Below are 16,421 nucleotides of genomic sequence, written 5' to 3' on the forward strand. Positions count from 1 at the left end.
TTTATAGAAGCAGGGTAATTATGTACGTGTTGTGTATTTTCTGATCTATGTAGAAACTATGTTGAAACTATTTTTATTTTTGGACACAAAAACCCCATAACATAGCTTTTACATATGCTATGTAAAGGTTCCATTTGACTAGCTAAAACATGACGCCTGTTTTTGTTGTGCATAATTGACTGCTTAGAATAAGAAGCTTAGTAAAGTTACTTGTGATAAATTTAAAAAGTTACCAATGGCTGAATTGCCTTCAAGGAATAAAATTAAGTGGTTGGAAAAGGCAGAGGAAAATCATGAAAAACTGGAATATCCTTGAAAAAAGCTGGAAATTAATACTGATCTTCACATACTTTCATTTAATAGCATGCAGGAATTTTCTTGAAAAATCTAGAAAGCAGAATTTGTAACAAACTGGAAAAAGCTGGAAAAAACCTGATTTGACCCCAGATTATGATTTCTGGAATAAAGCTGGCAATTTCTTTCCTCATGAGCTCATTAGCATGTTTCATTTAACATTCTAGAATTTTCTAGAATTTTCCAGAAAAGGAAACTGGTAAATTCTAGGAATTTCTAGAAATGTTTTCTGTCATATTCTAAGAAAAATTCTGGAAATAACTAGAATATTCCAGATTTGTTTTGCAAGGGAATGCCGCCTGAATTTTTCAAGTGTCTATAAAGTGACAATATTGCTTAAATTATCCAGTTAAGGACGAGGATCACTTCTATCTTTCGTGCAATAATCTTAATTTTGATATTGTTAGAGTTCGTGATAACAAACCATTGGAGTTGGTTGTGGATACTGTGTCGTGTCGACATTACTGTCTGGTCCAGTGAATATAACTCTGATATCAAGGAGATGTTTTAAGATTGGTTCATCATGTTCCTGAAAAATGAAATCAATGAAAAAAAGTATATAAACTAATGCTGATGTTTTTTACATTCTTGGTCAAACTGGAACTATTTAGTAAAACATGTTTCATTGAAAAGTTTGACAAGGGGCCATTCCCTTACGGCATGAAAACTCTACTTTTCAGAATAAAGCCACATTAATTAATGTGACCGTGATGCAATAATGAAGTAAGAAAACTCGCAAGTACATTTCTGCCAAATGTGACTAAATTGCAGCCTACCAAATGTGACCAAATTGCAGCCAACCAATTCCTAACAGTCGGGTATTTGTCACTTACCTGTTGGCTCACAGTTTTTCACCAATTGACATCTAACAATTAACTCAAAATTTGCATGTTTGGTAAAAAGCTCTCCAACTGTCAGTTGGCAGACAGATGACACTTAGTTTTCTCTGAGAGAGTTCGCCAAAAAAAAAAAAAAAACGGCTCTTTCATTTCTATGGGAATTAACATCTAGCTCTGAAGTAAACACTGCATGACTCACTGAGCTAAAACGCTTGCTCTTTTACCCCTAAGCAACTGCCTCATGCTCTCCAAACATTCCACCTTGGACTTAACTTTAAAATATGCATGCACACAAACCTGGATCATTTCAGCTAATGTGTCTACATTTTTCATTGCTGTTAGCCAAAACTCCGGAATCCCTTTTACATCATCTGCATCAAGCCAAACACAACATCAAAAGTTGCCAGAAAACTACCTTTAGACTTAAAACTTTTAAATACTATTGAGTTTTATTATAATTTATCTCTTAGTTCAATTTGTAAATATACTGTGTTTGATATTTTAAATTTGTGATTGGTAAGCAAGTTGTTTGAAACTTGGTCAGAACTTATTATTTGTTAATTAATTACAGTCAACATCTTTCCCGGCTAGTGCTAACAAAGCTGGCAACCTGAGCAAGAGAGCTCAGTGGATCAAGAAGAAAATGATTTCCTAAACCTACGAGTTAAAATATGGAATTGTGTAGTGTACTGATACACAATGCCTTTCAAAATCTTAAGAAAAAACAGAAACTGAATGTTTTAACTGTTGCTGTTTTACAAAATTAATAATTTTGCCATTTAAATTCCTTTTTTTTTTCCGGTTTCGCCCACCTGGGAGATCTGTTGTTTCCACTTTCTCTTCGTCTTCTATAGTTACCTTCTCTTTCACGTCACCCTGCACAGAGAAAATGAGTTTCCATAAAATTCATATTATTGAAGTTTTCCCTCTACTTAAAACACCATGCTAATTTACTGAAGGGTAGGTGCCATTAAGGTAGCAAGATAGAAGCAGTACTCTCCTCAGCAACAAGGAGGTCACCATGGCAACCGAGCCACTTGGCACTTCTCAACACATCACTGTAGAATGTATATACTTACCCTAAAACATGGGAGGGAGGGAGGGAGGGAAAACCAGCGAGTAAGCAACAAGGTGACTCATGCCAAAGCACATGGCAATTAATGCTCCTGAAGTCCGCCCAAAAATGTCAGGAGAAACTACTGCATTGGCTTGGTTTTAACTTTGCCAAAATTATATTATTTTAGCCTCAATTTTGGACATTACTACTATTGGCCATCTTAATAATTGAGTGAAATGCTAGTACAGTTGAAGACAACATGAGCAAGTTGATAACAAACTATTCTGGATGGCTTTGCAGTTATCAACTGCACCTCCCACATCTGCAACCCAGGTTCAACTCTTGCCATGGCCATGGGGATGTACGCAGGCTGAGTTTCAGTCAATCTCAACCTGACTCCCAGGGGTTTTCTCCAGGTACTCTCGTTTTCCTCTCTCATCAAAATTGGCTCTCAGTCAACTTAACACCCAGTTGCAGGCCGCAGATACCCTCAATAGAGATAAACTATGGTATTCTTTCCTTTTGTTGAATTGAATGAATAAATTTGCTATTATTATTATTATCATCGTTATATTTTTAGTTGAGACAACACATAGAAAAAGAACACAAAAAATCAGGTTTAATGTAATGCAAGTCAAAGCTAAAAACAAAGAGACCAACCAGACTTAACAAAACTACTGTACTACAACTTATTTAACCGCGCACCAGTGGCTCAGTTGGTTGAGCACCGGGCTGCCATGCGGGAGGTTGTGAGTTCGACTCTGGCCGGACCAACACTCAGGGTCTTTAAATAAGTGAGGAGAAAGTGCTGCCTTTGTAATTACATCCGCAAATGGTTAGACTTTCAAGTCTTCTCGGATAAGGACTAGAAACCGAAGGCCCCGTCTCACAAATATCTTCCATGTTCCCTGTGGGACGTTAAAGAACCCACACACTTTTCGAGAAGAGTAGGGGATGAAGTTCCCGGTGTTGACTGGCTGTCCTCTGCGAAAATATGGGTGGGTGGGTATAGCAGGTCCCCATCAGCTGAATAGCTGCCAAAACTTCAACCTGCTCAAACAAATAAATAACAAACAAACAAACAAACCTAACTTACCGACAATTGTGAAACATCCCCTTCACCTTTCTCTTCTTTTTCATCTGCTTCTTCTTCTTCATCACTTGGCCACTGACATTCTTCATCAGTTGGTTCAACTAGCCCATTAACAATGCTACGGCGCTAACCACAAAAAAACAAAAACAAACAAACAAAAAAACAAGGATATTATCCAAATATGTAAACTTACAGAACAATAACAAATGGTTATTATGCTGGTGTGAAAAACTGGTCTTGGATGCTATCCATAACACAGGCACAGTTTACTCAGTATGGACACCCAGTGGGCTGTGAACAACAAAAAATACTCTCTACCCACCACAAGAAGTGACTACTATATATGTACATCAAACAAGGTATATCGACATCTGATATTACCCGTAAAACTCCATAGGCAACTTTGGTATAGTAACATTTAGTATTACAATTAACACAAGTGAATAGATAGAGTTCTCTGTACAATCTGATTGGCTTGCGGGTGAATAGCAAGTACTATTCCTCTCTAAGCAAAACAAATGGTTACCAAGGAGCAAATTTTATCCATAAACTCATCTGATTATTCAACTCATGTGGTGTAACCAAAACTAGGTGAGAATGGTGGATATTTACAGAGATTTAACTATCCACCACTTCGGAAATAACTATTATTGCTAAGCAAAGAGTCAGCTAAGCCGTGTAGTTAGTGTGCTTGCTTTAAAAGCCAGAGATCTCAGCTTTACATTCTGGTCTGGTCAAGGGCTGGATTTGTTGCAGATCATTCATGGTTTGAATCTGCAGCAGTGTTTGTAAAATAATAGCTAACTTGTTTGCTCCTGCCATGTTAGAATTCTTAAGACCCTAAAAAGGTTCTGAACAGAACGATCAATCAACTAACTTCTCATCTGCAACCACTCTTAACCTTTACCTTATCAAATAGTGGCTTGAACTTTTCAGCAAATTCACACTCAAGAGCATGTACCCTTTCATAAAATATTCCTTCCACTTTAGCACATTCCACCTGAAACAAAAAGAACCTACATGTAATTTGTCAAGTGCCAGAGCAGTATGGCACTTGTTTTCAATAGTTTTAATTGCTGCATAGAGACATGACAGGCCTTTCAACATTTTTTTTAGCATTCCACTCTGTTTTGCCCTGGAATTGCTAATTCAAATTTTAACCATATCCACACCCATAGAGTTTGACCAAGAGACTTGTTCAAAGCTGACCAGTGACACCCTTTTAGGCTGAGATTGTGTTTCCCAAAAACCCTGTGGAGTACTATTTAGATGATTATTTTTACATTTTTTTCACTAGATCCCTCTCCTCTCACCTTTCAGAATAGCATGTGAAAATTTGCTATTGAGAAAACCACTTGGTACCTGATGTGTTGTCACAACTGGGATTGTAACCAGGGAGCAGTTGTTGAAATGATGGATAAAGCTATTCACCGTATAAATCCCTATCCAGTGGATAAGCAAAACCAATAATTTATTGCACTATCCATTGGATAGCGGTTAGTGCATGCGTTGTTGTCCCATGTGTTTGCAGCGTGTTTGTTGCTCTGTTGGCGTGGCGTTGTGAATCGAATTAGTAGTTTAGTGTTTCTTGGCGTTCCCTCCCAATCCCTCCCCCCTTTTTATTCTTTTTTATATTTTATTTATGTATTTATTTATTTATTTATTTATTTATTTATTTTATCTGGCTCAAGTGTGACGGGTGCCTGAGGGGGGGGGGGGGGGGGCAGGCGCCTGATTGCGGGTTGGGCAGGTTGCGCCTTGGGGATGTGACTGCGGTTGCAGCCCCCGGGCTTCTTGGGCACCTACCCTCCACTGGCGACTTGGGCGTTAATAAACCTTAACATCAGTTTGTGGATGTTGTTGATAACAATAACTGGAGCTATAGTGTGGTTGTTTGGGAAGAAAATTTAAAATGCTTCGTTAGGTTCTCACATCCTCTACACAACCTCAAATTTGGTTAATTCACGTTGTTGTCAGCACGAGGACGGCAAAGAAATGAAAAACGCTTGTGTGGGGCGTGAAGAACTATTGTTTTTGCTCATTAAACCCATTGTTTTGTGGCATTCTCATAGCTGTCAGTGTCATCCTTGCGTAAGCTGCCGAATAGTTTTGGTGAGTCACATTTTACCTGTGATTGTCCATACTTTTTACGGCTTTTACTCTCGTTTTTTAACTGTGTGCTGATGTGCATTCATGTTACTTGCGCTCCAAGACCTCTTTTATTGACCATATTCACAAATGGCAGCAAAGTAATTACTCTTTCGTCTTTATGTTAATCAGCCTCATTAGCATGAACAAAAAAAAAATTCTTGCTCCAATGTGAGGCGGGTGAGGATGATTAGCACAAAGACAAAACAATCATTTCTTGACAACCATTTATGAATTACCCTGCGTGCAGCCAGACATGTAACTCAAAACCTACATGTAGTCCATCTGCACAACGGCGTCCAAAAGCTTGTTCTGATATCTCACAGTTTTACAGAGATTTCTCTACCCCTGTCCGATTGCCTAGAATCTTACACACTCTGTAATTGGACATTTACTCTCTCAACAAATCATGCACTCCCTTTAATGAAACGTTGGAAAGAGAGTTCAAAGACATAAAAGATCAGTGAAAAACATCTTTGAGACAGGCTTGTACAAAGTCATAACTATCCAGGAAACTATAGCAAAACAATATTATTAACATTATCATCAATGGACAAGGAGCTACATTCGTTGTTCGTTACCTGAATCGGTCGAAAAAGGCACAGGGTAGGTTTTAAGTTTGTTTTATTCGATCGAAGTTACATTTTAAAACCCTCTGGAAAGAGGAATGTTTGTGCACCCCCCTCCCCTTTGGAAAATTTTCACTTTTACACCCGACCACCCCACCTCGGAATCTCTCCAAAGAGAAAGGGATACAGAAATCCCTGTAAACTCAGAACAAACTTTTCAGAGCCGTTGCGCAGACTAACCATACAGGTGGTTTAGTCTGCCTGCGACACAGGCTATTTATGAATATGCTCTATGGAAAGGAGCATTTTAACCAGGACATTTCAAGTGTGATGTTGTGTTTAAATTAATTAATTACATTGGAATACCAAAAAGTGTTTCCATAACTATCTAACTTTGATGAAGAAACAATTAAAAACCCTAACTTTTAACTCTACTAGCAACATACTACAAGCATCTTATTGTTAATTCATTGACCCCTCAGAATGAGACTATGCAGATTTTACTCTGTCTAACACAGACGATTTTACTCGTCAGCTGGAGGCATCCTACAGTGTTTGAGGTGTCCATGGGTCAAGCATTCAAAAATCATGTCTCCTCTATTAACATAGCACACATTGGCTGACCTGCAGGTTTTTTAGAGCCTTTATTCTTCTTTTCACTGGTTTGGGTAAACTAAAAATAAAAGAAGTTTTGAAACTATTTAGAGGTACCATTAATTTAACAATGCTGATTTATCTGGGTCAACTTTTCTTTAAACATTTTTAACTGCAGTTGCTATTCTGTATGATAATAGCAAGGCTGCCTTTATTTGTTGAATACGAAGATGTGAATGACAGCTTGGAATATCAGACATACTGTAGATTGTCGTTACTTTGGTCGGAATAAATTTGAAGGTAGTTTAGAAAGTTACGATTCAAAGACCCACCATTTTGACAATGTACTCCTGTCTAGTGTCTTCATCAGGGGTGATCCAATGTTATTACAGAGTCCTTTTGTAGCCCAAAGAGTCCCTTAGCTTTAGACGATACTGCAAGAGTCCTTTCATATGCCTTTGGATCACCCCTGCTGAAGACACTAGACAGGAGTAAAGTGTCAAAACATTGGGTCTTTGAATCATAACTTTCTAAGCTACATTCAAATTCATTCAAACCAGAGTGCCATAGCATCAAACTATGTCTGATTGTCAACCTAATTGCAATATAACTCTAGCATGGAATACGACAATTGGCACCCTGGCATGCATGTGTTTGGTGAAGATAAACTTTTACTAGTACCTCTGTATATATCCAGATTGTTGTCCAATAATTCTATTCAAACCTGCCTGAGGACACAATTAAATAAGAAAAGTAAACCAGAAGTTGTTCATGCCTCACAACCTAGATCTTCAATTCAAACAGACCTATTGCAGCGTGGTTTTAGACATTTTTCATCTGCACACCTTAGCTTTGATAGTTATTTAAGGCAACATGAATATTTCAGCTCCAAACTAGGACCAACACTGATTTGCATTTGAAGCATAAAGACATCAAATAACGTATATTTTAGTAGCCCTATTTGGATCATGCCCTGCACATATGGCATACACAGATCAAGAATTCGTTCCGATTTCAAAATTTGATCACCAAGGTCTGGTTATTCGAACGCTGATTAACTTATCCAGGATAAGCGCAAACTTTTTTTTTTCATGTTTTCAACTTTTGGGGGAAAGCTTCTTTTGCTTATTTTTGCTTTTCGAGATTTACGTCTTCTAATGTAAAGTTTTGCTGAATATCAGAGTTGAACAGCATTTGGGAGTTGGAAAATAAACTCCTTGGTTAATTTTTAATCTGGGATAAGTGTTAATAAACTTTTGAACAACCAGGCTCAAAAGAGAATAGTACAGTGACTATACACAGCTGTATTTCAAATTATTACTAACTTCAATTCTTTTCATCTTAAAGACAACCCAACCTGTAAAGCTGCTAGGGTTCGGGGATTCTGCATGATTGCAGCAGTTGCTTCATCTAAAATAAAGTTGTATAAAATAGTCAGTTTAGAAGAGAGCCAACTCTTCTTCATCATCATCATCATCTTTATTTATACATGGTACAAGTCATCAGGTATCTATATAAATATTACCATCTATGTAATAAAAAACATTCTACACATCACTTAAAACTGAATACAAATTCAACTTCTATCATTCTGGCCCCGGTTGTTCGAAAGCCGATTAGCGTTAACCTACGATTAAATAGTCCTAATCCACGGAATAAATTTACCCTTCGATTAAATTCTGTTGCTCAAAGCTTGATTATCCCTATCCAAGGAATAAACTAAGGGTTAAATTTAACACACCTAGCGAGGTGGATTAATTCACTAATCGAGGGAAATTTTCCCCAAACAAAAAAAGATGGCTGACTTACTGTTTGGTGGTTTGGGCTTAATGCCTGGTCCAGTTAGAAGAAAAGCGAGAAAATTCAGGCTCCACGATGATTTTTCTTTAGACGAATACACTGACGACGAGTTGAGAAGTCGATATCGTTTTGGCCGAGAGTCAATTCAATTTTTGATCGACCTTCTTCGTGACGACCTTGAAAGGGCCACCCACCGCTCGAAACCATGCCTTGTCAACAACTGTACAAGTCCTTGCTGCGTTGCGGTTTTTTGCCTCCGGAAGCTTTCTGCAAGTTATTGGCGATACCATTGGTTTGTCAAAGTCAACCGTGTCTCGCATCATCAGCAAAGTTTCCTATGCCCTCGCACAAAAACAAGTACACTTCATCAAGTGGCCATCGACCGAAGCCGAGATTGTTCAAACAAAACGAGGCTTTTACGACAAGGGAGGGTTCCCTGGGGTGATTGGCTGTGTGGACGGCACGCACATAAAGATTCAGGGACCAACCGAAAACGAAAATGACTATGTCAACCGAAAGGGGTTTCATTCAATTAATGTGCAAGCGATTTGCAATCACAAAGGTATGTAAAAATGGCATTCAACAAATTTAAAGCAAAGTTTAAGACCGCAGGGGTGGTAGTACTTTCTTTTAATTCACTCTCAAGGATTTCCCTTTGGTGTTACACTTTTTCTTTGATGTAATAATAAATTGATGTTTTACTTCAGCAAATTAATGCAGCAGTCAATTCCAGTGGTGCCCCACCCCCACTGCCACCCCCTCCACACCCAAGTAAAATGGAGGCAAATGGCCCACCCTCTGGCTCATTCAAAAAATGCTGCACTCAAGATATAACAAATCAAACTGAAAGTGTAATCACCATTATTTTGTGTCTCTAAGTGCATCTGTCCTTCCACAGTTCATTTGATTTAATTTTACTTGTTAATAACAAGTCACATTTTGGTAAAAAATACCCAGACAGCACTACATAACAGTTGCTTTCGGTTTTATATATTTTAAAAATATTACTTCATTTTATTTTGGCATGCACAGTTCATCAGTGTACATTTAACATTAACGCTTCGTTGTTATCAAAAGAAAAAAAAGAAAAAAAAGGAACCTTTTAAGTATCAAGGAAGAGAAGACACATGATTCCAACCTCCAAGGGACAGGAAGGAGAGGACCCTAGGAATGAGGTTACCATGATCCTTTAACAAATAAATGCAAAATAAAAGATGTAATTACTTAATTACATTTGATCCATATTTGATCAACAGGTAACGAAACTGATAACATGTTTGCACTCTCTTCCATTTGCAAGACCAAAACAGCTAGGGTATCAAGTGCCCTTGGCTTGTCCTGTGGGTAAGCAAATGGGCCAGCTCCTGTGTAGTGAAAAAATTTCAAAAGCCCCACCCCAGGAATAAAACCTGCGCAAATTTACATGTGAAAGAATTGTTACCTAATTGAGATTCTTTTTCATTTCAGGCATGTTTACAAACATCGTAGCAAGATGGCCAGGCAGCACACATGACAGCTTTATTTTCACGGATTCACAAATTGGCCAACAACTCAATGCCCAGCACCAATCCCTGGAAGATGGTTTGCTGTTAGGTGATAGTGGCTATCCTTGCAAGCCCTACTTGATGACCCCGTACTTGAATCCTGGGACCAACAAGCAGACACAATTTAACAATGCACATGCACGTACGAGGGTGGCAATTGAACAAGCATTTGGCGTGTGGAAACGAAGGTTTCACCTGCTACATTCGGAGATTAGGATGAAGCCCGAAAAAGTCTGCATGATGATTGGAGCTTGTGCAGTTTTGCACAACATAGCAATCCTAAGGAACGAACCTCTGGATGGCCACGTTGAAGCTGATGATCAGCCTGATCCTATTTGCTATTGTGGTCCAGAAGATGGCAAGGTCATCAGAGACCACATTTGTAATACTTTTTTCTGACACTTTCCTTTTTGATATTTTAAATTATTGAAGTCCATGGGTCATCTCAGTCACTTCCATTTTTGTATTATTAAGTACAGTTAGGGGTATTGGTCTACTACAGTCTGTTGCAACAAGCTGGTTTGCATCATGCATTATGCAAACCAGCTTGTTGCAACAGATTGTAGTAGACCAATACCCCTAACTGTACTTAATAATACAAAAATGGGAGTGACTGAGATGACCCATGGACTTCAATAATTTAATTTAAGGACCACTAAGTCTATTAAACTATTCAGTTATCTGAAAAGTATGAAGATTTTGTAACTTGTTGATTGACCATTTTTAATACTAACAACACTTTTTTTAATTTTGTAGAATAAGTTGTGGCTTCAAGTAAACCTGCCCCACTCGCTTAAGGACGTTCGCACGAAAATTTTTCAACATTGATTTTTTTCTGAAACTTTTACCACTGTAAGATGATGAGTTAGTTATGTCAGAAATGTAAAAAAAATGGGGGGTCACCGACTTTGTTTTGGAGAGAACATGCCCGGAAAAACACCCAAAATGTGACAAAATCGGGCTTCGTTAACGAATAAGGCCAGTGTCTGTAAACCCAAATATATTGCAATTAAATCTTTGAAGTGAAATCTTCTCTGCCAAATATTGTTTAAGTGGACTTATTAAGTGAATTTGGTCAACTGGTGAGGTTCCTTAAAGATCAAGTTCGCATTTAGCGACCACAGTTTCACGTGCCTTGCCACCGCAAAATTGGGGTCACCGAACGTCCAAGACCGTTAAATCCAGGCAAAGCTATAGCAATGGCCTTTTGCCCGACTATTTCTCATTTTATTACTTCGCGCACGCACGCGCTCGTGTATGACATGGCGTGTGCATTTGCGTGCGCAGTAAGGATGCGCAGAAACAATTGGCGCGAACGTCCTTAAATAAATTATTTACTTGTAATATGTATTGAAATTTAAGACCACAACACATAATCGCAACATAAATTTGACTTCAGTGTACATGTTTCATTTGTTGTTGATTGATAATTTTAACAGTGCACCCTTTTTTAACAAGAGTGCCCATAAATGCCAATGAGTTGTTCACTCAAAATGTGGCTGCAAGTAAATCTGCTCTGCACCCATAAATAATTGCACTCGTCACTAATGGAAATTCATGACCACAGTAATGCAATTAACATAATTGGAAATAAATTTGACTAAAGTAAATGTACATGAAAAAAATCCTTGACAATGATAAATTATTAATGACACAATCCTTGATGTACTGGGAGCAACAGTATATCATGTTCTTGTACTTAGGTTATTCAGTGGGGATAGTGGTTTCCCCTTGCAACACTTTTTACTCCAAAAGATACACCTCCAATTCTAATTTTCTCTTTTTTAAAGTCAAATTTTCTTGTTTCGTAACTAATGCCTTGAACTGTTGTTCAAGGACGTCATCATGAGTAATTCGTTTCTTCAGTTTCCTTTTCTTCTTTTCTTCTTGAATTTCATCTTCAACGTTTTCATTCACACTTCTGTCAATATTGGTCAATAGTTCAGCAGAAACAGTAGCACTTTCAATTGGTAATGTAGCTTCAGAGACTAGAGAGAAAAAATAAATTTGTATCAATTACCATTAATATTATTGTCTCATTATAATCACTTAATGGTTGTAACAATTTCGTTTCCAACACTTCCAATGGTAAGGCACCAAATCCACTTGTGCAAGTTAGCGAGTACAGTTGCTCCAACAGAGCTAGCGTGTATCTAACAACTTGTCAATTTGCTGAATTTTTTGTAAGTTTACAAGGATTTGACCATGTACCATTCAAATTTAAGCTTAGGCTTACAACAGAAGCCATTATTGCTATTCATTTAGTATAAGCTAAAATTCATCATGCAAGCTGTTGTAGGATCCGCTAAAATGTGATTCAGTTGAATGTAAACAACAAAGTTGCGCTGTCTTCGTGACAGCGTTGTCAATTTCAAATGTGGAATGTGAGGGAGCTTTTACAGTAAACTTGGAATGCGATAAATTTTAAGTTATTAAATACAAAGACTTATCTTTTCCACGCACGTATCCAGACTTTTCGTTCGGTCAGAAAATGTAAAGCGGCTGTCAAATCAAAACAACGTAGACAACGCGCCAAAGAAAAATAAACATGGCCGGTCGTCTGTGTGCAAATATAATCACATGACAAGTTTCGTAACCTAGGAACAACCGTATTGTTTACATACCTGTCTCAAACCCATTCAAGCCGCTGAAACCTGGCGTGTCTTCAAAGACTTCAATAATCTCTCTACTTGAAGCACTTACGGGTTTCGGCGGCGGCCCTCCTCCAGTCTTCTTCGACTCTCTCTTGAATTCAGAGAATTCTTTTTTCGCGGTACTGTGAAGATTTTTCCACTTGTCCTTCACCTCGGACACCGTACGGTTTGCTGTTCCCACTGCATTAACAGCTCGCGTAATTTCTTCCCAGATTTCTTCCCAGATTTCTTGTTTCTTTTTGTTGGTGACATTATTTGTTAGTTTCGACTGAATAGTTTCAAGGTTTTTTTTAACATTTTCAGTAATCACGCCAATTTCGTAAACGGAAAAGTTGGGTTTTCGTTTTCTTTCTTTTGCTTCAGAGTTTATTTCTTCACGTTCCGCGACACATTCCGCCATTATTTTCCCTTCAGGTATGGCCTTCACCTTCTATATTTTTTTTTTCGCGCGCGTAGCCGCGAAGGGGCAAAATAACTGGTTTTACTGGTTTAATCCGAGCTTAGTCGGGGGATAGTTAATCGAGGATTAAATCTGCTTTCAGGAACAGCTTTTTATCCTTGGATTAGTTATCCCAGGAATAACAAATTTAATCGCGGAATAAACGCTAATCATGGGTTAGTTTAATCGGCTTTCGAACAACCGGGGCCTGGATATTACTACTATTAAAACCTATTTTAACTCTTTGAAGCTGCTATACTGCAAAAGAATTTGAGAAGCTGAATAAGATCATTATTGAAAGGTACAATAAGAGGGACTGAAAATTTCAAAGAATTAACTCATTTTTCTCAGCTTGCTCGTGGGACAAAAATTGTCAAAAAGTGCCATCTGGTTGGTTCAGGAAGCAGCAAGTTTTCTCTTTTGTCCAAGAAGAAGGGCAGAATAAATTGCTTGGCGAATTTCAGAACAAAACCATTACATATTTTATCTCTATTATATTAGAGTTTGATACTTCGGAAAAGCATTAACAACACAATTGTCTTTTGGCTTTCATGAAAGGACAAAATTGAATGGGAAAATATTTTAATACTCTCAGACAGTTAATCCAAATTAAGGTAGGTGCCGAATAACTTCGAGGCAGAAAAAATATCACTGTTCAGTAAATCCAAGTCAAGTACAGCATTTGGCCAACTTCAGGCACAGCTGCTCCCATTACCAACCCCTCCCTGGTAAGTCAGTCACAATTCTCACCAATGCCCTGATCACACCAAACCTTAACCCTGTTTTAAACATGTTTAGTTAACCACAGTTTCAAAGAGTTTTCTTTTTAAATCATGTATACTGGTATTTGTCGACCACAAATTTAGCACAGCTCAAAGCATGTATTGAAACTCACCTGAATCTCACGTAAAAAGCCAGTCCTACATTTTTCTGTAACCGATTTTCATTTTGCTAAACCTAGTTTAATTAAACATGTTTTGTTGGTGGGAATGGGGCACAAGACCAACACAGTTGTAACGATCAATACTAAAGTTGTCACAAGCTGCTCTTTGAAATTTATGACTCATTTTCTTCCTAAGATTCCTTCACCTCATACCGGGTGTATCACTAACTTTCAACTGACCAGCTCTCAGATGGCTTATTAGAGAACTTTAGATTCTATAGTACAATGCGTATACGACATGTGCTGGGTGAGATCGCTAATGGACTGATAGCAGCTGACAGCGTCGCCTGTATAATTATGCTGATGTGCGATCTCACCCATAGATCCCTTGCTTGTAAAGCGCATTTGAATATGCCAATACAAAATGCGCTATATAAATTCACTACCATTACCATTACAACAGTGAGCGCGCGCAAGCCAGCGCCATTTTGGCGGGAAAAACGGGATGCTGTCGTCATTTTAGTACGAGGTTTTGAAAAATGTTGTCGAATGAAAACAAGTCAACAACATGGTAGCAGTTTTGGCATTTTTTGATGAGCAAAAAGGCTCAGTTACCAGCAATAGGGAGCTTAAGATTTTACGACGGCAACGGCAACAACAACACCGTAAAACAAAGATATCATTGGTTAAAAGAGCATAAATAATTGTGCTGCACATGCAGCATGGATTTTAGGACAGATTCTTGTGGTACTCTGCATAAGGACGACGTGAAATCACCAAATTTGAGGTTTTGACGACAACTCCTCAAACTCATTAATTATTCATGCAGCTCTTACCCAACCAGAGCAACGTATTCTGGTCAGGTGGATGGGTTTAGAAACCCAATGAAAAACAAGTTGAAAACACGGCCGTGTTTGAAACGATTTCAAACACGGATGCAAATTTTCTTAATCTGCATATTGATGAAGCAACAAAAACATGAGGCGATAAACAACTTTATTAAATCACACATTTTACGAAACAAACTTTAAACCTAAATTATTTACTGCTAACATTGAATGTAACAGTACAGTTAGTAAACTACCCAAAACAGAAAAGGCCATTATTTTTCTAAATTTAAATTCTCGCTCAATGGTGGCGACTTCGTGTTTTGGTTCACATTCAACCTTGCTGTACACTTCCGACCTAAAATGGCACTGACGTTAGAAATTTTATTAGACTAGATGCATACGTTACCTCGGAATAGCGCTGGCCACGCACTTTTCCTCGTCTTCGCTAGTTTTAGGAGGTCTAAATCTGCACTCTGTCATTTGCTTTGCGAAGCAACGTGTTCGCTCAGAACTGACAAACAGCTAGGTAACAATGTGACATCAGTTGATGCATATTCAAAAATTGTCACAGCACAGCAATTAGGTACAACGTACATACAACGTACGTACAACGTACGTACAACGTACGTATGTACGTACGTCCGTCCGCCCCTTCATGTATGCCAAGGATCAATGATGCACATCATGCACATTTTTTTGAGGATCATGCACATTTCACGTCTCAAATATAATAGTTGAACTGAAAAAACTTATTCAAATGACAATTTAAACTAATTTTCTTTTGTTGGAGAAGTGATTTCAAAAACTCGTGTTTCATCAGGGTTTCAAACACTCGGAAACAATAAAAGCAGTCGGCCTGCAGCCTCGTGCTTTCATCAGTTTTCTCGTGTTTGAAACCCCGATGAAACACTCGCACTCGTTTTTGAAATATTACGCGAGCATGCAAAAGAGAATCTTTCATTCTCTATTTTCACTTTGTAACTGCTCGTACCAATTTATTTTTAGGAATTTTACTACGCCCAAATTGTACGAAGTGAACGAGATAGAATAACCGCAAAAGAATTATGATAAAGCAAAGTGATATTTCGAGGTGACGTTTTCGTTGAAGTCGCCGTTGTAGATCTTAAGGTCCCTAATAAGAATAATTGAGCAACCTATTCTCAGTTTTCACATGACGTCACGACCGCCATGTTGGTGCCCTAAACAAAGAAAGGGCGGCCATGTTGGTGCCCTGACCAAATCCTCCGGGAATTTAAATCTATTGTTATGCAAACGCTTCAGTTTGTTTTCGTTGAAAAACATGGCTGTTGATCACGTGAGTGAAAACCAGCAATACTGCTAACAAAGAGTAAGATTAATCTTATGGGTTATATATTTTCCAAGTACTTTCGCAAAAAAACGGGCAGTTAAAACTCGTACTCGTTCTTGTCCTCATCCTAGAATCTAAAGCTCTCTAATAGTTCAAAGGGTACAACAGAGTGGCACAACTGCACTGTCACGGGTTTGAGTGATATTCAAGCTTGTTGGCATTTTCCCTCATGTTCTTTGCAACCGCTTTAAGTAATGCTGCTCTCGGAACAGACGATCATTCTCACTTAGAGATCTGTTTCAGTTAAG

General features: G+C 38.2%; 2 protein-coding genes and 1 pseudogene across 2 annotated transcripts in view; 1 reads left to right on the forward strand and 2 right to left on the reverse strand.

The window, feature by feature from the left end:
- The window catches only part of LOC137971291 (nucleosome assembly protein 1-like 1), a 38,816-nt gene that overhangs the window by 16,426 nt on the left and 5,969 nt on the right, over positions 1–16,421 (reverse strand). The window contains exons 4-11 of the mRNA XM_068818096.1: positions 8,012–8,064; positions 7,336–7,382; positions 6,685–6,733; positions 4,251–4,343; positions 3,347–3,469; positions 2,006–2,069; positions 1,491–1,564; positions 779–883 (exon numbers count right to left, since the gene is read on the reverse strand). Of these exons, the coding sequence (XP_068674197.1) occupies positions 779–883; positions 1,491–1,564; positions 2,006–2,069; positions 3,347–3,469; positions 4,251–4,343; positions 6,685–6,733; positions 7,336–7,382; positions 8,012–8,064 (608 nt within the window). The remainder of the gene's footprint in view (positions 1–778; positions 884–1,490; positions 1,565–2,005; positions 2,070–3,346; positions 3,470–4,250; positions 4,344–6,684; positions 6,734–7,335; positions 7,383–8,011; positions 8,065–16,421) is intronic.
- LOC137971292 (putative nuclease HARBI1) lies at positions 8,317–10,430 on the forward strand (annotated as a pseudogene).
- LOC137970680 (myb/SANT-like DNA-binding domain-containing protein 4) lies at positions 11,387–13,315 on the reverse strand. Its single transcript, XM_068817209.1, has 2 exons — positions 12,623–13,315; positions 11,387–11,986 (listed from the first exon to the last, which is right to left on the reverse strand). The coding sequence occupies exons 1-2, from the start codon at positions 13,050–13,052 to the stop codon at positions 11,742–11,744; spliced, it is 675 nt and encodes a 224-aa protein (XP_068673310.1). The 5' UTR covers positions 13,053–13,315; the 3' UTR covers positions 11,387–11,741.

Source organism: Montipora foliosa, chromosome 9 (genome assembly GCF_036669935.1).
Source record: "Montipora foliosa isolate CH-2021 chromosome 9, ASM3666993v2, whole genome shotgun sequence".
In the NCBI taxonomy this organism is placed as follows: domain Eukaryota; kingdom Metazoa; phylum Cnidaria; class Anthozoa; order Scleractinia; family Acroporidae; genus Montipora; species Montipora foliosa.